This window comes from Marmota flaviventris, chromosome 1 (genome assembly GCF_047511675.1).
Source record: "Marmota flaviventris isolate mMarFla1 chromosome 1, mMarFla1.hap1, whole genome shotgun sequence".
NCBI classification, from domain to species: Eukaryota; Metazoa; Chordata; class Mammalia; order Rodentia; family Sciuridae; genus Marmota; species Marmota flaviventris.
Genome location: NC_092498.1, coordinates 192,777,180 through 192,799,709, shown reverse-complemented (window position 1 = coordinate 192,799,709; position 22,530 = coordinate 192,777,180). Strand labels below are relative to the sequence as shown.

General features: G+C 34.0%; 1 protein-coding gene across 9 annotated transcripts in view; it reads left to right on the top strand.

Annotated features, from left to right (window-relative positions):
• Clasp2 (cytoplasmic linker associated protein 2) overlaps window positions 1–22,530 on the top strand; it is a 190,960-nt gene that overhangs the window by 102,886 nt on the left and 65,544 nt on the right. For all 9 annotated transcript variants that reach the window (XM_071619732.1, XM_071619729.1, XM_034636296.2 and 6 more), the window contains 3 exons: window positions 9,813–9,914; window positions 15,807–15,977; window positions 19,306–19,413. In XM_071619732.1, the coding sequence (XP_071475833.1) occupies window positions 9,813–9,914; window positions 15,807–15,977; window positions 19,306–19,413 (381 nt within the window). The remainder of the gene's footprint in view (window positions 1–9,812; window positions 9,915–15,806; window positions 15,978–19,305; window positions 19,414–22,530) is intronic.

The following is a 22,530-nucleotide window of genomic DNA, read 5'->3' as shown; positions in this document are numbered from 1 at the left end:
TCAGGTTGTAGACAGAATTTCGAAACACAAGCAAAAAAAACCATGAGAGCAAAATCTCTTGAATTTAAATGTAGTATGTGAAAATCTGAAATCAAGGGGCTCAAAACTAAAAGGGGGAAAGTTTTTGCCAGATACTGTAAAAAAGTTTAAAATAGCAAGAAATATTTCAAGTCTCTGAGAAACATGAGCTTATTTTTACAGTAACAAGAATGTTTAGCTAGTGCCCATAATTGATAAGAATGTGGTAAATAGGACCTTACCAAGCAATGTTGATGTGAATTAATGATAGTTTTTTTTTAATTTAATTTGTTATTTATGACAGCAGAATGCATTAGAACTTATATTACACATATAGAGCACAATTTTTCATGTCTCTGATTGTACACAAGTAGAGTCACACCATTCTTGTCTTCGTACATATACTTGGGGTAATAATGTCCATCTCATTCCACTGTCTTTCCTACCCCCATGCCCCCTCCCTTACCCTCCCTCCCCTTTGCCCTATCTAGAGTTCATCTAATCCTCCCATGCCTCCCCCAACCACATTATGAATCAGCAATGATAGTTATTTTTGAGTGACAATCTTAGTAATACCCATGGAGCATTTTTAAATCTTCAGAAATTTTGACCCAATAATTCAATGTTTAGATAATTATATCAAGAAATAAAAAGTGTTCATTGTAACAGATGTTTTAGAGTCAATTTTATATATAACAAAGGAATGATTAAGTTTTTTATGTCCTTATATGTACTATGCATACATTAAAAAGTCATATTTTCAAGTAAGATAGAATGATATAGATTATCAATGTGTGGTAAGTTCATCACTTTGTGTAAAGGACTAGAAATATACATATAAAGATGTTAATGGTGGGTTGATTAGTGCTTTTAATTTTCAAGAAACATTTTTGTTTAGAAACATGTTGCCCTGAATGACATTTATTTCAATATGTGGAAGTTAATCAACAATGCACATATTAACAAAGGACAAATAACCACATGGTCATCTCAGTATTTACAGAAAAAGCATTTGACAAAATTCAACATCCTTTAAGATAAAAATATATATATATTCTACAAACTAGGAATAGAGGAGAGCTTTCTCCTAATAAAGAGTATCTTTAGAAAAATCCACAGTTAATATCATCATTATATTTAATTTTTGGTTTTAGTTTTAGATGGACAGAATACATTTATTCATTTATCTTTATGTGGTGCTGAGGAGTGAACCCAGGGCCTCACACATGCTAGGTGAGTGCTCTACCACTGAGCCACAACCCCAGCCCCTGTTAATATCATTATTTGATAGTGAAACACTAGATGCTTTTATCTATTATCAATTAAAAAAAAAAAAAAACAAGCATGACCATTTTTACCTTCTCTATTCAACATCATCATGGATGTTTTAATCAGGGCAGTTAGGTAAGATGGAAAAATAGGACAGATTGGAAAGGAAGAAGTAAAATTACCTCTATTTGTAGAAAACATGATCTTCTACACAATGAGCCAAGTGCGATGGTGCATGCCTGTAATCCCAGTAGCTGGGGAGGCTTAAGGCAGCAGGATCCTGAGTTCAAAGCCAGCCTTTGAAAAAGTGAGGCGCTAAGCAACTAACTCAGTGAGACCCTGTCTCCAAATAAAATACAAAATAGGACTGGAGATGTTGCTTAGTGGTTGAGTGCATTAAAAAAAAATAAAATTCTTAGGAATAAATATAACAAAAGATGTGTGGGATAATGTCTACAAAAATTTGTACTTTTAAAAGAAATTAAAGTAGACCCAAATAAATGAAAAGACATTCTGGCTCAAAATTTTAAAGGTTAATATTAATAAGGTGTCAAATTGTTACATTGCTTCAATGCATTACCCCTTCATCTTCCTTTTGATACAAATTGGGAAGCTGATCCTAAAAATTCATACAAATATGCAAGGGACAGAAAAATGGCTGAAAAAATCTTGAAAAAGAACAACATAATTAGAGGATTTATACTTCCCAGTTTAAAAACTTACTTTTACGTCTTTGGGGTACTAATGTAAGGATAGACTTATGGTCCAGTGGAATAAAATTGAGAGTCTAGAAATAAACTCATAGTGTTTATGGTCAGTTGATTTTTCAAAAAGGGTGTCAAGACCATCCAATGGGGAAAGAATTCTCTTCTCTTCAAATGCTACTGGAATAACTGACTGCAAAAGAATTAATTTGGACTCCTGTTTCACAGACTCAAAATAGAGCAGAAGGAAACATGGGCATAAATCTTTGTAACCTTGTATTAGGTGGTGGATTCTTAGATGTGATGCCAGGCACATAAGTAAAGAAAGAAAGATAGATTAGACTTCATTAAAATTAAAACCTTTTTGCTTCAAAGGACACAATGAAGAAAATGAAAAAACATCACATAGAATAAGAGAAATTATCTTCAAATTATATAACCAGTAAGAACTTGTATCCCAAATATATAAAGAACTATTAGAACTTAGTAACAAAACAGACACTTCCATTTTTAAAGATGGAAAAGAGTTTCATAAAACTTTTCTCTATTTAAGATATAAAGAATGAAAGTATGCTCAATATTGTTAATTATTAGGAAAGTCCAAATCAAGAGCATGATGCAGTACCACTTCACATTCATTGTAATGATTACAAATAAAAAATGTAAGCAGAACTGGTTGGGTTGTAGCTCAGTGGTAAAGTGCTTGCCTGGTACACATTAGACCTTAGGTTCAGTTTCCAGCACTACCAAGAAATTAAAGAAAAAAAATTCAATAACTGCAGGTGAGGATATCGAGAACCTCCATACACTGCTGGTCAAATATAAAAAGATATAGGCACTGCGGAAATGATTTGGCAATTTCTCTAAAAGTTAAACACAGAATTACCATGTGACCTAGAAGTGGTCCTAGCTATATTAACAAGAGTTATGAAAACATATATTCTCATAAAGACTTGTGAGTGTTCATAGCAACATAATTTATAGTAGCAAAAAATGGGCCAGTCCAAATGTCTATCAGCAGGTGAATGTATAAATAAAATGGGATATGTTCATATAATGAAATGGATTCAGCCACAAAGGAGTATATTACATAAAGACTCGTTCCACAAGATGGTTCAACCTTGAAATCATTATGAAGTTGATACAGATAGCTATACACTGTATGAGTCCAATTATGTGAAATGACTAGAATAGGTAAATCTATGGCCAAAAAGTAAATTAGTTGTTGCCAGGGATTAGGAGTGGAAGGAATAGAGGTAGCTAATGAGTACAGGAATTTTTTTTTTTTTTTGATAGGTGATAAAAAATGTTCTAGAGTTAATAGTGAGGTTGTACAATCTGTGTATGTAGTAAAAACACTGAGTTGTATAATATAGAAAGGTGAATTTTTTTGTATATGTGAATTATACTTTAAAAATTGAGTTAAAAGAAAATTAGAAAAAAACAACCTTTCTTCCCAAGCCTTAAAAAATATTATTATATTGAGCCAAGTACAATAGCACACACCTGTAATCTCAGGAGGTTGGGAGGCTGAGACAGGATGATTTCTAATTCATAGCCAGCCTCAGCAACAATGAGGCTCTAAACAACTCAGTGAGACCTTGTTTCTAAATAAAATACAAAAAATAGGGCTGAGGATGTGGCTCAGTAGTTGAGTGCCCCTGAGTTCAATCCCTGGCACCTTAAAAAAGTAAATAAATAAATGAGAATTAATGATATATTGAATAGTTATTATTTTTATTACAGATAAAATATGATATTTAAAATGTTTTAATGCAAACCAGAAAGTCAGTTTTGCATTTTGTTGTTGTTGTTGTTATTATTTAGGGTTTAAATTGAACGTATGTTTCATGTTGGAAGAAAAAAGTGTTACCCTTTTCTCTTTTCTGTATCTGGCCCAGCTTTATACTCGGAGACAATGAATTGCCTCCCTGGGGCTCTTTTCAGAGGTTCAGTAAAAATGTTCCTATTCTCTCCCTCTCCCACTTTCTCCCTTAGCTCAACCTTACTTTCTACCTATTATATAAGCTTTACACTTGCAACAGGTGGACTGTTTTCTTCTACTTTGAGCCTTACTTATTATGACTGAGCATGTATGGTTCAGAAAGGGTATTTGATTCTTTTCTGGAAACACTTTTAACGAGCACTGAATTTTTGATAGGTACCATGTGAGGTACCAGGGATCACAGGTATATGCTTCTATACTGAGAGTCTCAGTCTGTTAGGCAGTTGCTGAGGGATGAGCAGCTAAAGGTTTATTATGTATTATGCATCTCGAGTTTGAAGTCCCTGTGGGATCTCAAACTGAAAGTACTTAGGGAACAACAATGGTATAGAACTTGGGGGTGGGGGAGAGATAGAGATAGATATTAAACTCCATACATTCCATAAAGCCGTTGCCACTGGTTTGTGTTTGTTTGTGTTTTCCCTAAAGTCCTGAATGCTTTGGTGGAAGAGATTAGGAGTGTTTTGAAATATATCATTTAACTTCCTGAAGAGTAAACTTGGTGTCATATAAGATAGGTAGGAATTCATGTTAAGGAAACCTTGACCTATGTATGCACATTTACAAGTGTTCTCAATGTAACTCCTTGAATAGAAAAGAAAATGGACAGTTTCAATGATGTCATAGACAGAAGACAAATTTCAGTTGGTTGAGGAAGAAGTTGAAAAGGAGAATCTGAGGGGCTGGGGCTCAGTGGTAGAGCACTCACCCAGCATGCATGAGGCACTGGGTTCAATCCTCAGCACCACATAAATGTAAAATAAAGATATTGTGTCCACCTAAAACTAAAAGTAAATAAATAAATAAATATTTTTTTAAAAAGGAGAATCTGAATTATTTTTGTGCTTGATGGTCAAGGAAAGGGGTGAAACGAAGTTACTGTTTTTTAAGACTCAAGGAATTCGGTATGCTTATATACTAAAGTAGTAAGTCAGTAGAGAAAGAAAGAAGTGCAAGAATGTGAGGAGATACTTCATGGCAAAATTCCCATGGAAGGCATGAAGAATGGGATATAAAGAGCCTAGCTCGGGAGTTAGCCTTGGATGTGGTAGATTTGGTTGTGGTATTTATGGGGAGTGGTTGCTAAGAGTGAGATCAGGGAGGTTGTGATCTTTGTCCTGAGGATTCATAGTCAGGATCCTGTGCCAAGAGGTGACTTGAGACTTGAAGTTTAGAACATACATTGAAGGGGCACAGAGAGAGTGGTACACTTTGGGCCTCCCAAACCACCCCCACATTTGGGGACTTGCTAAAAGAACTGTAGGAATCAGAATCAGCTGTACTCATGACTGAAGCAAAAGAATACATAACAGAAATAGCAAAAGAAATTTATAGACTTTCAAAGTTCTCCCTCCTACAGGTAAGGTTAGGGGCCTGCTCCTTCCCCCTGCAGTGAAGTACAGAAACATGTGCACAATTTTTCTTCCCTGGGAAACTTGCTTAAGACTTAGTCCAAGGTGGTGTGGGGAGTGCAGAATAGTCACATAGGCACTGTGTCAACCACAATCATCAGACTCCAAACTCTCAAAAAGAAAGCAGGTGTTCACTGTAAATCACAGTTTGCAAAAACAGTTTAAGCAGATGTACAGCAGAGTCTGGGACCCCCACCCTCACTTAGAATTACTTTATCAACACAGAGGGTATTCAAAACCAAGTTACCAGAAGCCAGACTCACAAACAAAACCTCCTAAAAGCAGCATTAATCCTGCCATGTCAGCTCTGCCTGCATAGGCACCAAAGGCCACATCTTTACTAGTGCCAGTATGTATAAATACATTTCAGTGTGGTCTTCTCTATCAAGTAGTGGAATCGAGAAAGTGAGTTGTTAAATTTATCCAAAGGTGAGGTTATAGTGCAGCAGTAAAGTATACTTGTGCAATGACTTCTGTCTTCTTTAAAAGTTTTTAGGGATCATAAAATTATTTTTTTCTAATACACTAAGTTTTCCTCTGTTCTTTGCTTGCTCTTTCATCAAAGAGGATACTTCTGACAAGATGGATGGTAAGAACTTGCTTTTATAATTCTACTACACATATTTATGGTTCTTGGGTTCTACATTATATCCTTATTCATTCTTCCTTAAATTTCTAAATATATCCTACTTAATTAATAAGGATCTTAATGTGAAAATGGCTACATAATTATTTGGTCAAATTTTAGATTAGGTATAAACATTTTCAGATTTTCTGTTCTACTCAAATAGTAGGTTACTATTTGTTGTAACTTAAATCCATTATTATTTTAAACATTTTACCTGAGCTTTTAGAAATATGCCTCCGAGTATGTTGAAGTTCTTGTCTTCCTTTACAATGTTGGGTTAAGAAGGATGGAAAGGAATCTCCAAATTTATTTGATTCAGCACTTTAGTTTACTAACTTTGGTATATATAGAGAGAGACTTATTTCATAGGTTCAAATGATTATTTATGAAAATGAAATACAAATTACAGATACTTTTTCACAGTGAATTTTAAACCAAGATTTTATCAAAACTGAACTTAAATTAAGCTTTGCTTTTTAAATTTCTATATCCAAATTGTTACAGTTTATCTAAAGTTGCTGGAGGGGCTGGGGTTGTGGCTCAGAGGTAGAGAGCTCGCCTAGCACATGCGGGGCCCTGGGTTCAATCCTCAGCATCACATAAAAATAAATGAAAGGATTGTGTCCAGCTACAACTAAAAGATTTTTTAAAAATAAATAAAGTTGCTGGATTCAGCAGCAAGCCTATATATTTTTTATGATACTTGTCAGCATATTATTTATACTTTCCTTTCGTTTTTATCAGATCCCATGTTATCTCGAAGTATGAGCTTTTTAAAATAACTCATAATAAAATAATGCAATCGTGAGTTACTTGAAATCTAGGAAAACTTGAGACACTTTTATATTTTTTTTGAGCATTCATCACAAACTCTAAAAATTGATCTATAATGTATCTTTTGTTTTAATGAAACGAAACTCTTTAGTTGAATACATGAGTTTTAATTACATTAGTTTCTCCCTTTTTGTATGTATGCCTGAAATGACAGCCATCAAGAAATGTTTTCTGTTGGACTTGGTGGCATATGCCTATAATCACAGCAATTTGGGAGGCTGAGGCAGGAGGATCTCAAGCTTGAGGATAGCCTCAGCAACTTGACAAGATCCTACCTCAAAATAAAAATAAAAAGGACTGGGGATGTAGCTTAGAAGTAGAGTGCCCCTAGGTTCAATCCCCAGTACTCCTTCATACCATCAAAAAAGAGATGGTTTGTATACATCAAACCTGTGGTTATCCTTTCTAACATTAATATTCCTGGAACCTTTAAACAATTTTTTTTTATTACTTTCTAAACAAAATCTTTTCTTGGCATAGTGTGGTGGCACATACCTATCATCACAAGTACTTAGGAGACTGAGGCAGGAGGATCACAAATTCAAAGCCAGCCTGGGCAACTTTGACCTTCAGCAAGAAGGGGATAGCTCAGTGGTAGAGCAGTGCAGGAGTGTGTGCATGCGCATGTACGCATATACACGCAAACAAGCTTATTGGCCTTTTATTTGAAGAGTCACCTCTGTTACATCATGTGTTACTCCCACTAATATTTGATCTTATGTGGGCAAATGAAGCCTATGTTGTGGATTTGACTTTCACATTCTTCTCTGGGCTACCTTTTGAAAATACATAGAAAAATATTACTACTCTGGAGCCAAAGTCAGTAAAAATCTTCATTTGCAAAAATTGTTAATTACATTTTTTTGAGTGATTATTTTTTAAAAATCACTTCAAAATTTTGAAATGTAGAAGAATTTTTCAGTTTTCACTTGACTACTTTCAACTTTTTTGTGAGTTGTGAATATTGTTATCTCCAGTTTTATTTTCCTGAAAATGAACCTTGTCAAATTTAAATTTAATCTATTAGACTAAGTTACTTTTTGTTTTCACCTTTGCATTTTAGTCTTGGGTGGGAGCTGTGAGATAGCAGCATTGGCAGTATTTGTTGAAATATTGTTTTATTTCTCTTATTTAGGAACAGCATCTGAAGATGGTAAGAATTATACATTTTGTTAGTAACACAATGCCTTTAAATTAATATTTTCATTGTTAGGAATTACATGTTAAAACTAAAATGATAGGTTAATTTATTTGCAAATCATTTCCCAGCTTCTACATTTGATTGTGTTGGTTATATGTGTGGATTTTTTTTTTTTTTTTAATTCTTTATCCTACAGTTTTGCTTTGTATCTTGGACCATTTCTTGCTAAAAAACATAATTGCTTAACATGTTTAATAATATCTAGTATAGATTTAGTACATAATTTTTTTTCCTGGATTGATATTAAAATGCTTTTCTTTGTATTTTGTTTTTTAATTTATTTCCACTTTGTGGGAGCATGCAATTGCATTTGCTTTGTCATTGAAGTTTAAATGCTTTTAAAATGCTTTTATGTAGTCCATTTTGAGATTCATCTTATTTTTGAATCAGTACTTGAGGAATTGGTCTGTGATTCAAATTGAATTTGTAATTTAAATGGGGTGTTTTAGTTTTACTTGTTAGTCGTGAGAACATAATATTCTGCTCAAAATAGACTGTAAAAGCCTTTGTGAAGTATAGCTCATTAGGGGCTTGAAGTTGTTAGAATGTTAGGATTCCACCAATTTTGCCTCTATTTTATTCCACTTTCTTATCATTCTCTTATCTTCCCTTGATGATTTCTAACTTTTAAAAATTTATCCCTGCTCTTCAGTGTTTTTTCCTAATTAATGTGGCCATATTGGACTAGCCAAAATTTTTTGTATTCCCTACAAAGTTTACCTTTTAATTAAAAAGGATTCTGAGCCCTATTTTTCAGTATGTCTGATATTGGTTCTGATTTGGTTGAAACGATAGCTGGAGAAAACCAAAATACTAGCTGGTGATATATTTATTATTACTTGTTTTTGCTGATGGCATTTTATGTAAGCACTTTGACAAACATATTTCCTTGAGTTCAAGAGCTCTGGAAAATAGTGTGAGAATATTTTGTAATGGGGAATGAGGCAGTGATAGAGGAGAAAAGAATGCAACTGGGAGGGAGAAAAGAAATATTTTTTAAATGTGCCAATCCTTATGTGACATATAGTTCCTCAAATCATTTTCTCAATAAAATTGGTTGGTTAGGAAAGAAAGCAGTGAACATATCCATATACATGTGTTATAATCTGATACATAAAAGATTAAATATTTTGCCAATAATATCTCTTCCTGCAAATCAGTTGAGAAGTACATTTTCAATCAAAAGGATTATTTGGGCTTATATTTTAAACTATGGAGTGGATTAGAGAATAATCTAAATTTTCTAGAAACTGAAATTTTAGAATTAAAACTACCAATTAAGAGATAAGTGGCATGACCATAGTAATTATTTTAATTATAACTATTGGACTAATGATATCCAACTTTTAAGAATGAAAGTTTTCTAGTTTGACTTTATCCTTAGCTTTTAAGGAAAGTTAGCATAGAGTACAGCACATTAAAAAAAAAAAAAAAAATGAAGCTATGTATATGGCATGAGCCTATAGTCCAGCTACTCAGGAGACTGAGACAGGAGGCTCTCTGGAATCCAGGAGTTTGGGATCTCATCTCAAAAAAGAAAGCAAAGCAAAACAATTAAAATTTAAAAAAAGAAAAGTATGAGTTTTTAAAAATATAAGAGACTATAACCTGTAAGTGATGGATACATTATTACAGAATTTAATAATACTTGAAAATAGTAAGACTTTTCCCCTTACTCTACTATGTTATTTCTATATTATTGTAGAAAAATGTTTAATGATACAAATATTTTATTCCTCAGGCCGAGTGAGAGCAAAGCTTTCAGCACCACTTGCTGGCATGGGAAATGCCAAGACAGATTCTAGAGGAAGAAGTCGAACAAAAATGGTGTCTCAGTCACAGCGTACGTACTGCTTATCAGGCCTCCTCTATTTGCCAATGTTAGAATAAGTGTGTTCCTTGTATATTACTGTATTAGGAGATTGACCAGTGGATAAAGACAAAGCTGATTTCAAAAAAGACAAGCCATATACTGAGTTCTTGTTCTGTACTTTAGGTTCATCATCACCTGACAAAAATGAAGGTATTTTTTTTTTTTCAATGTTTTGGGTCAGTTGTTGTGCATGTTTTGGAATTTTTTGAGTGGGTGCTGTCTTGTCTTTGTGTTACTAGGGCTGCATCATTGGTATCTGCCACTTAGAAAGAAAAATTTCATCTGCTATACAAATGTTTGCATGGAAATATTTTAAATAGCACAAATCCTTAGTTTAAGGTTTTCACATTCTACTCAGAAACTTGCAAATATGGAAAATATACTTGCCATATATTAACATCAAAATCTGGTTGCTTCTGGCTAATGCCATTCAAACGTGGATAAATGGTATCTTCTTACTCTTCCCAAATATATCATAGTATTGTTTTGTAGGGGGGCAGTTAGCAGTTTTGGCAGGCATATGCTGATTTATAGCAAGGATAAATAAACTGAAATGACCAATTCTGTTGTGTTCTTGTTAAAGATTTATGTTTTTGCTATTTCCTTAGAAGCTGAAATCCTAGCAAAGACATTTACTAAAAGCACAACTTTAAGGTCTAAGTACAATAAATGATCTCTTTTTATGTGTACCAGAATAATAACATATACATTTATGGCATTATTAATTGAAGCATTTATTCCTACTTCTTCTTTACCAAGAGATTTTCATTAGCATTAAACTCTAAAATCAGGGTTATTCTGTATGCCTGACTATTTTGGAAAGATATTTAAGGGTCTTATGTTGTTATTTAGGTGATTTACTAATATTTGGATATCCTATTTGTTTTTATAACCTGATACCTGAATCTTGGAATTGGGAAAGAACAAGGCTTGGAGGGACCAGGTGGTGATTACATAAGTCAGGCCTGACAAATTCTCCTCTTTGCAGAGTAAGAATATCCAGACAGAATAACAGTGGAGACTCAACAAGAGTCCTAAAAATAAGCAAAAATACTCAGTACAGTTGTTTTTCAAACTGAAGGTTATTTACAAATAATAAAAAAAGATAGATGTCCTCTAGGCAAGAGCTTTCTTCTCAACTTAAGTCAAGATTAGATCATATTCTATCAGGTCATATTCTTCCCTGATTCTGTGTATTTTGGAGTGATTTTTTAGAGTACATTAGTCTTCAGTGATGTAGCATAGTAGTAGTTGGAACCTCACTCCTCCATTCATGCTGCCTAGACCAGCATTAGCATCATGTGGGAGCTACTTGGAAAAGCAGAATCTTATGTACCATCACAGATTTATCAGATCTGATCTTAAGCAAGATCACCAAGTGATTTGTGCCATAATAGAGTTTAAGGTCATAATAGAATTTAGGTCATGAGCTTTGGAACCATAATGCCCAGGTTTGAATCCTGGTTGTTCTGGGTCGAAGTTACTGTATTTATATATCACTTATAAAATGAAGACATTACCAGTATCTTCCTCATAAGGTTGCCATGAGGATGAAATGATGTAGTATATTTAATACATTTAAAACATTGCCTGGCCAAGAGTAAGCCCTATGTATGTTAGCTGATAAAATTTTCCTCATTATTATCATTAATCAAATGGCAACTGAATTTTATACCACTGTTGTGTATTTCTACACCTTGTTATTCTTATTGCCTTTAGGAAACTGAAATAAGTATTCGTGAAGATAAGAAGTTTAATGCATAAAGAAAATTAAAAACAACGAGAAACTGTTCATGTCTAGGATCTTAGGATAAAATTTAATCATGAGAATTTTTTTTTTTTTTTTTTTTTTTTTTGTACAGGGGATTGAACCCAGGGGCTCTCAATGAATGAGCCACATCCCCAACCTTTTTTTATATTTTATTTAGAGACAGGGTCTCACCAAGTTGCTTAGGGCCTTGCTATGTTGCTGAGGCTAGTTTTGAACTCGCAATCCTCCTGCCTCAGCCTCCCAAGCCATTGGGATTACAGGCGTGTGCCACCCCGCACCTGGCTTTATTAGTTGTCTTTTAAAAAATACCAAGGTTAACCTCAGAGTAAAGATTTCAGAAGTTTTTTGTTTGTTTTGTTTTGTTTTGTTTTTCCTTCTTTTTATGTTCCTTAAAGGACCTGCTTTTTAGATCATTATAACTTCAGATCACTTCAGGAGAGAACAGAATAATTTTTGTGCATTTGGTTTTTACTTTGAAATCCAATCTGCAGTACTCCGTACTTCCCTAAAATGTGAAAACACAGTAAAATTGGCTAGACCAAGGAAGACTTTAAGATCAAAAGACTTTCCTACCATAAAGTCACTTAGATTGTAAATCATATTGGAAAGTTTTTGTTTGTTTGCTTGCTTATTTATTTGAATGATTATGTTCCATTCCAAAGTCTTTTGTATAGAGACGTAATTTTTATGCAAGTTTCTTTACAACATATCTACACACAAATATTACCGTGATCTCCATCTTTGCTTTGTTGTAAAGTAATTCATTAGGGTTTGCATGGTCTTCCGTGTTTTTGTATCATCTTTTAGAAAAATCTCTTGGATCAAAGCAGGTGTCCTAAGATGGCTAATCAAAGTAAATGAAAGTAGACCCAGCGGAGAGACTTTTAGATTTACACTGAAGGAATTATGTTCTTTTTTAGTTGGTAGTGACTGGTTGTATACAGATGATTGTACAGCCTGTCAGAAACTGTCTCCCCTCCTCTCACCTCTTATTTTATTTTTTCTGTGAATCCAATAAAGATGCAATTTGTAGCTTTTTCATCTGATTTTTCTTCAGCAACAAGATGTTGTAGTTATTCTGTACATCTAGTTTTAAATTAAATGTTTAAATAATAAAAACTTAAACATTTAATTATTAAATTTTGGATTACCAGTAATAGAAAAGCTGAAGAATTTACATTAAACTTTGCAGCTTCATTTCATCTGCTTTGTACATGAGTGTCTGATTTCTGTTTTTCAGCTATAAAACTACTAAATGTACTGTTTTGTTAAAGACATCTGTGCTTTGGGAGTTTTTAAAGTGTTTTTTTTGTTGTTGTTGTTGTTGTTTGTTTGTTTTTTGTTTTTGTTTTCGAGTTAGAGAATTTTTTTCCCCGGAGAACTGACTAAAGCTTTCTTGTTTTCATCTGCCATCCATTTAAAAACTGCTTCTCCCCTCTTCATGGATTATTATAACCCTTACCCTAATTCTGCCTTTACACTTGTTCAGGATCACAATCTGCTAATACCATTGGTGGTAAGAATCTATAGACTTTATGTATGCATCTATTGTTTGATCACCTATTTTCATTACCAGAAATGGGTTCTATTCAGCAGAACATCTAATATTCCATCATTCTATAATCATATTGGGGTAAAAATTACCAATTATGATTTTTCTTTGGGCTGTCTTTATTATATTACCAAACCCTGCATTTTAAAAATTATCCAAGCTGACCGTATATAAACAGTCAAAAGGAGCTTTAGTAATCCTTTGAAATGCCATAAAAAGTATAAAATGGTAGCTTATAGGTGGCACAAGAAAAATGTGTATTTAATTTCAAATTTTGCCATAGGGTTTTTTCTGTTTAACTTGCTCTTCCCTGGTTATATCATGCCCTTTTTCATTAACTCTGTGTTTTTCTAAAGGAAATAATTAACCTTGGTGGCTCTTTGCTAGGGAAAGAGCCTTGGTATTTTCTTCTAAACATAAACAATTCCAAATGAGTCACAGGTGCTGGAATTATCACAGTCTTAGTGGATACCAGAGGGGTAATGGAGAACAAAGGGTAGTGATTGAAGTGAACAGTGCCATTTTATTTCTTAGGAGAGGGCATGAATAAATTTAAATACAGAGAGCGAGTTTGCATAACTAATAAATTAAATAATCTAAGACAAAAAAACAGTTACTCTGCTTCTAAACTTCGTGTTTCCTATCTGCTGAATAGACCCAGATTTCAAAAAATTTCTCCAGTTTTTCTTGCCGACACCTCTACCTCCACAGTTTATATTGGTTTTAATAGAATACCATATTGTATGTGCTCAGCTCATTATTTATACCTTTTATACTATTGCGAGTTTTCCCATAAAATACTTCATTAGCCTCTCTTGCATTGTGAGTTTGTGGCATGTTGAGTGTTTGGATGTTTTGGTGTGTATGTTTAGTTTAGATACTGCATGGAGAAAACAGGTGCCTTATAACCATCCTTAAGGTTACAACTGAAAGAAACCGGACTTGAAGATTCTTCACCTGAAACATCGGGAAGCTTTCAAATAAGCAGTCATTTTAAAGTAGACTTGAATAATTTCCCTACTATAATTTAGAATTCCTTCTACTCAAATGGTAAATTATTAATTTTATGGAAAAGCTACTTTGTTTTACAGTATCTCAATCACCAGTCAAAAATAAATTTTACTTTGCTGATGAAGAATTAAGCAGGAGTATGAATTTTATTCAGCAAGATGGTGCCAAGAAAAGTAATAGCAGGGGCCACAGATCAGCAGCTCTTGGGCCACATCCAGCCTGTTTCATTCATGTATTATTTGACCTGTAGAACATGACTGGAAAAAAAAAAAAGGAAATTTCAAAAAAATCACAGGACCTAGTCAGTATCACTTCAAGACAGAGCTGGGTAGAACTAAAAAGTCACCTCTCTCTTAGGAAAGGGTAAACACTCTCCTCTTGATCACAGTCCTCTTAGCACACTCCCTACTCTGTATTCAGTTTTCCGTTTTTTGACATTCTCTGCTTGTTCCCATTGGCATTTTAATTTTTAATCTGCCCTATGGAAATGAAACATAATTGGATAAGATTGAACAGCTTGAATAGTGACTCTCCTACTGGGTAGAAATGGTGCCCAGCAAAGGGAGAAGTTTATATCACAAAGATTGATTTACTTAAGTGTAAGTTTAATTTTTTCATAATGTTATCATTCAGAATTTAGAGTTAGATTTTATCTTGGAGTTATCTAGCCCATGCCCTATTCATAAAGTAAACATAAAGTGCTTTCATTGACAAAGGAACTCATTCCCATAGAAGTTAATCCAGGCATTTCTAGTTTAAAACCATATTTTGTAACTTGTTTTACCCCAGTCTCTGACAAAATTTTTGTCCAGTTCTCCTTCTCTGTCTCCCTGATCTCTCTTTCATATATATACATAAATTTGTCCCATAGTCCTGTTCTACCATGAGTACTTGTATACCCCAGAATATGGCCACCCAAAGAGTCCTTTGCAAATAGCAAAAATAAATTTTCTTTTTCACTAGGCCCAAACTTGTCAATATTTAAATTTTTAATTTTGTAAAATTTGAAAATACATACATAGTAGCAAAATAGATAACTTTGCTATATACTTGTTCAGAGAATCTCAGGCAAACTATGTGAAGATAAAGCAAATTACCATTATTGTATACTTAAAAAAATAATCGCAGTAATGGAATCAAGGATTTTTTTCCCTTTTAAGTATATAACTGTTTCACACAGACCATATTAACCACGTGAAATATACTTTCAGATATATGCTGGCTTTAGAAATCTTTTTTACTATTTGCGTTCTAAAAATAATAATAGTATTGTCATTATCAAATATAGTATACTCCCCCAAACTGAAAATATGTTTTAGATGATTTAGCATTCAGTGCTAGTTATATATGGTATACCTTTTCCTCCCAGGTTATAATTATGTATAAATCTTCCTTGGTCCATTTTCTTTAAACTTAGAACCTGTCATACTACAATAGTTTTCTCAGATGTGTTTCTTGAATTTTTATCCTGTCAGCAAATTTTCTTAGTATTCACATCTTAATATTTGTGTATGTGTTTGGTGTTTAGCTGGCAGCCGATCTGGGTCTCCAGGAAGAGTTTTGACCACAACAGCCCTCTCTACTGTGAGCTCTGGTGTTCAAAGAGTCCTGGTCAATTCAGCATCCACACAGAAAAGAAGCAAGATACCAAGGAGCCAGGGCTGTAGCAGAGAGGCTAGTCCATCTAGGCTTTCAGTGGGTAAGATTTTCTATATGTGAGAATTGCTGATCATTTATTTCTTTTGTATTTCAGACTTTGGTAGCACTGAACACTTGAGGAAATAATAAGGCTCTTAAAAATTAGAGGAAAACAACTTAAAAATTCAAGGAGAACCAGGAACAGTTGTGCATGCCTTTAATCCCAGCGGCTTGGGAGGCTGAGATGGGAGGATCGCAAGTTCAAGATGCCTCAGCAAAAGCGAGGCGCTAAACAACTCAGTGAGACCCTGTCTCTAAATAAAATACAGAATAGGACTGGGGATGTGGCTCAGTGGTCAAGTGCCCCTGAGTTCAATCCCTGGTATGCCCCTCCGCCCCTCCCCCTGCCGCAAAAAAAAAAAAAATCAAAGAGAATTAAAGTAAAACGTTATAAATTGAATTTTGATATTATAATTCATAGGAATTTTGAAAAATATAGCTACTATTCAAAAGCACAAGATTATTATAGAATTAACATTTGTCATATATGTATATGTATATATGTACATAAATATATACGTATATATACTAGCTGTATTGTAGGTCAGCCACATTTGAATTCTAATAAGCTTTTATTTTCTCTGTGTGTTGACTAGGATACTTCCAGTTTTAGATAGGAGAAATTAGGGGCTGGGGATGTGGCTCAAGCGGTAGCGTGCTTGCCTGGCATCGTGCAGCCCAGGTTCGATCCTCAGCACCACATACAAACAAAGATGTTGTGTCCGCCGAGAACTAAATAATAAATATTTTAAAAAAAAGTGCATATACATAGGAGAAATTATAATTGGAGCAAGCTTAAACAGGAAAGAGGGATTTCTTGGCCCTTTAGCTGAAATGTTTGGAGGCTGTGCAGACCTCAGAGTTGATTGATCCAGGGGTTGATTGATCAACCAATCTGTCTGTATATTTTCCCATCCTTTCTGCTCTGTCAGTGACTTTGTCTCTAGGATACCTGGTACTTGATCCCAAGTCAGAAATTCCCCTCATTACCCCAACTTTTATTTAATCATTTGTCCATTGTTTTTAAGTATTTCCTAGACTACCTGTATAACTTTAAAGAATATTATCCTGTTTCTGTTTTTTGATTCATTAGCTTCAACCAGTATCTCAACTCCAATTACCTTTCCCTTCACTTTCTGTTCTTTTAGTAACCAGCTTTATTTTTTACATTATTAAAGTTTACATATACATTCTCTTTTGCATTCACAAGCCAGTGGTTTTTTTTTTTTTTTTTTTTTTTTTATTTTTTAGTTGTAGTTGGACACAACACCTTTATTTCACTTGTTTATTTTTGTATGTGGTGCTGAGGATCAAACCCAGGGTCTCGCATGTGTGAGGTGAGCGCTCTACCGCTGAGCCACAACCCCAGCCCCTCATAAGCCAGTCTTATGTACTTGCTCCCTAAGTTGACTTTAAAAATTGAAAAACTATAAAGAATATTTACTATGTTATGAAGAAATAAAGTTGTTTGCTGCCAAGACACATAGTGTACTATGGCCTCATTTCTTCCCAAGTGAACACTGAGTGTTAAGTGTTATGGACCACTTGAATGTTCTTGTGATACAGAATTGAATTCTCTAGTCCTGTCAGTTACTTAAGATTGTGCCACATTTTGGTTGCTTTCTATATGGAAGCACAGCATAACTTTTTCTCTTATCCCCTAGTATTGCAGTCTTCTCAATGATACTGTTGTATGGAGTTTGTTATTTTTTGAGGACATTCTTTTCAGTACTCTGTGGATTGGTTGCAATCTGGGCATCTTGATCAGCTGTCATCTTGAAAGTCTGATTTACTTCTTCCCTGGATTGAATGCACTCCTTCCTGGATCCTCTCTCTTGTTTTTTTAATTTATTCTTTTGCTTGGCCCCATACATATTCTCAAATAAATTCCTTAGAAATTGTGTGTAGGAGGGAACAGGAGGTGGGAAAGGAGGAGGATGTGCTGCAGAGTGATATTGGCAACACTATATTGTGATATTGTGTGCATGTACAAATATGTAACAACAAATCCCATAATTATGTTCAACTATAATGCACCAATAAAAAGTAGTAGAAAGAAAAGAAATTTTATGTAGGAGTCAAGCTTTTTGAAGCCTTACTTGTTTGAGAATGTCTTCATTCAATAGGTGTCACAGATTTCTTTTAGGCCTACAGATTTTGAATTTATGTCCTTAGCAGCATTTTTTACTTACTGTGTGCCTGTTATTTGGCCCAAAGCCTCCGGAGTTATCATATAGGCTGATTCACTTGTTTTTATTTTCTAGACATCATTTTAAATTCTCTACTTCACTTTTATTTTTTTAAATTTTTTTTAAGTTTTAGGTGGACACAATGTCTTTATTTTATATTCATGTGGTACTAAGGATTGAACCCAGTGCCTCACGCATGCTAGGCAAGCGCACTACCTCTGAGCCACAATCCCAGCCCCTCTACTTCACTTTTAATCAGTCCTCACTCACTCACTCATATATATAATATTGCAGTGGGATACTAGAGATTGAACCCAAGGGGGGCTTTTACCACTGAGCTGCCTTCCCAATCCTTTGTTACTTTTTGAGACAGAGTCTCATTAAGTTGCTGAGAGTCTCACTAAGCAGCTGAGGATGGCCTTGAATTTACTATCCCCCTGCCTCAGCCTCCCAAGTCATTGGTATTACAGGCCATCATGCCCAACCTCACTCCTAGATTTTCTGTTGCTTGTGTATTTATTTGTGTTTTTGTTTAGGAGGAGTGAGAAAAGGCATGGAAATTGAAAGCATTGGCTTATTTTTTTTCCCCTATATTTTGCATTGAGAACTAAAGAATCAGGATTGTACTTTAGGTTAATGTTTATCATGTATTTTTTTTTAAGTAAGATTTGGGTCTAAAGTACCAAAGGTGATAGAAGTCTATAGTTAAGAGAAAAATTGTCTTATTGTTTATGTTATATGATATTTAAGTCTTATTTTTACTTGCAACCTTTTAATCCCCAACAGACTGACTACAGTTCAAGAAACTTAACTGTATTTCTGGTAATACTTCATCCAATCAATATCTTTTTTTTTTTTTTTTTAAGAGAGAGAGAGAGAATTTTTTTATTTTTAGGTAAGTTATTGGCTGGGGTTGTGGCTCAGTAGTAGATTGCTCACCTAGAATGCATGAGGCACTGGGTTCGATCCTCAGCACCACATAAAAATAAAATAAAGATATTGTGTCCACCTAAAACTAAAAAATAAATATTAAAAAAAATAAGTTATTGGTCAGTTCCAAAAGAAAAATAAAACCAAAATTTTAAAATCTGCTAAACTTCTTCTGTTTTCTCCCTTGCCATGCCTATTTCTTTCTGCCAGCTCGAAGCAGTCGTATTCCTCGACCAAGCGTGAGTCAAGGATGCAGCCGGGAAGCTAGTCGGGAAAGTAGCAGGGACACTAGTCCGGTTCGCTCTTTTCAGCCCCTCGGTAAGCATTTGGGCAAATGTGAGGTACATTGCCTTCTCCTTGTGTTATCACCATTTGATGACCCAGCATACCTGGAGTTTAGCTGTGTCTTTGCCCCTATATCTTTTCTGTCATTTTGAGGAAAGAGTCGGAAGAAAAATTATATGTTTGGGAAATGCCTTTGACCTTATTGACTTATCTTAAATGAGTAAGTCAGTCATTGTGTAAACAAATTGCTTTCATAACCAAGTAACTGTAGCATAAATCTAAACCTCAGAATATTGAATTCAATGTATTTCTTAATAAGTAAACCTACAGAATTTAAAGACAATATTTAAATAACCACAAGTGCAATATGAACTGTTTGGTTTGGTACATTTTGTTCTTTTCAGTAGAAATACTGACTTTTCAACTTAGATCAATGACCTATTATCAGTGGGAGGGACTAAATTTTTATAATATTTTATATTTTAATAGTCATTTCCCATTTATTAGCCCATGTCTTGTCACTGCTATAAAACCTTTTTGTTCCTGAGAATAGAGATTGTATTGTAATCTTGATTATAATACCATACTTACCTCAATTATAAAAATGTTAATTTTTTAAAGCTTTAGTATTTTTTGTAAAACTGTAGAGGCATAATTTTTTCATTGAGAATTTTAGAATATCTTCATGATTCTTTAGCTTTTTTGTTGTTGTTATTGTTATTTTCCTTTTTTCTCATATTTGTACCTGAACCCAGGGACATTTTACCAGTGAGGTACATTCCTAGCCCCCTTTTCTTTTTTTTTAGTTTATTTTTATTTATTTATTTTTAAATTTTAATACAGCGTCTCACTAAGTTGCTGAGGGTAGCCTCCAACTTGCAATCCTCCTACCTCAGCTCAGCCTCCTGAGTGGCTGGGTTACAGGCATGCACCATGCACCTGGTACTTCGTTTGTATGCACATTCCTACAGCATTTCATATTTTTTCCTTTGACATGTGTAGTAAACGGTAGTACTAAGAGAGCTGTTCTTCAGGAGTTTGGAATGATTTAAGTAGAATTCAGATCTACTGGTTGTCTGTTAGACTTTTTATTTCCTTAGTCATGTTAATATAGACTTTCTAGGGATTAATTTATAATTCTGTGGATCCCTTTGATTACAATATATCCCTGAGCTGACCTGTAATGATCTGGGAAACTCCATTAGCTAGGGATATATAGGAAAATCCTCAGCCCTTGTTCATGTTCTAGCCTTAGGTGCCAAAGAGTTTCTCACTTTCTCTTTCCCCTGTAGGAAGGTACCAAGATAGAAAGAACTCTTCTGCATCACTAAGGCTAAGTGGCTGATACTTTGCCACAGATGTTTTTAGTTCATATAAAATAGATTTAGTCTATAGAATTTCTGTATATGCACTGCCAGGAAAATATGCATATATACACACAAACACATGGTGCATCTTCATAGATATGTTTATGAAGAAAGAACTTCTACATTTATATGAAATAAGCATGTCATGTTGAAGAGTTTAAAGAAGTAGAGTGCACATGTGATAGCTTAAGAACATACGTTCTGGGGTCAGATGGTTCAGTTCTGTAATCTTTCTATGCCTGGGTTTTCTTATCTGTAAAACAAGGATAATAGTAACACATACATCTTAGGATTCTTTGACTCTATCAATGAGAAAATACATGAGGGCCAGGAATGTAGCTCAGTGGTAGAGTCCTCAGCACTGCAAAGAAAAAAAGAGAAAAATACATCAAAACAAAAAAATTCCTCAGGACTGTGCTTGGTGCAATGAACATTTAATTGCCCTGGTCATATGATCATTATCATTGCCATCCATGCTGGTGCTCTTCCCCCGAGCCCCAGGCTTTAACAACAAGGATGTCATGTGTTTTTTTTTAATGGCATACATCAGCATTTATATATTGCTAATACTATAGATTATAATTAGAAAACATACCAAAAAGAAACCAAAATGTTTCTCTACCTTTTAAACCTGTGTAATAGTTGGGAATTTACAGTCAACTACTAGTTACTTAAAAAGTAAGCGTTGTTAATAGGCCAGTTTTTAAAGAGAGACATCACCTATCCATTAATTTTCTAAATTCATTTCAAAGCTTCCATTTGACAATTTAAATTATTTAAATTTTATTATTAAGTCATGGAAGCAGTTTTCTCATAGAATTTCTTATTAGGGTAAAGATGATTAACCTTTTAATCATGTAGTGTTAGAAAAACTGAAGTTTTTTTCAACCCCTTGTAAATTTGCTGGAGTTGTTTTGTTTTGTTTTTTTTTTATGGTTCTTTTATTTACATAGGATATTGCATAGCAAAGGTAGTAGGTTAGCCTGGTGTGTTTCACAAGAGTGGAGAATGGCATTTCCAGAGATTAAGTTGTCGTCACCATTCCCATTTTCTGCTACATTTGCCTGCAAACTCCAGGCTTTACTGTATCTCTTTACTTAATGGAATCTTTGTATCACCTTTGACTTTGAATATTAGTGTTTTAGACATGAATACTATAACACGTGATACATCTGCTTGTATCACAAGAATAGTCTGATGGCCCTGAAGCATTAGAAAGAAATCAGAACTGAGCAAAATTAAACTTCTCTGGAACTTATACCCTTAAGCTTCCATTTATTTCTGGAAATAAAATTCAAAAAAAGTCTTACTTCATGACAAACACATGGCTGATGCCTCTTACTTGTTATCTCCAACCACAGGTAGCAATTGAGTCCTTAGTTTTTTAAAAATTTTCATCCACTAGGCATTTCCAGATTTGCTCAAGTCTTTCTCACTTAGAAATTATTATTTTTAATTTAAAATAAATAAATAATTTCCCTTAGATAAAATTAAAACTACGTATTAGTATATTTTGTTAATGATACTTATCACCTTTCAGGACTTGACTATTTGAACGTCATTCTCTCTGTTTAAATCCTTCTTTGCCTCAAGCTTTTTGATTATTTTCCTATTCATTAAGGTTGTCCTGTAGCAAAGGAAGCATTTATCTAGTATTTTAACTGTTCTAATTAATATATGTGAGGAAGACTTTTAAATCATATAATAATATATATTAAAATGGAAGACTTTTAAATCATATAATAATATTTATTAAAATACATTTTCCCTGGCAATTTATTTT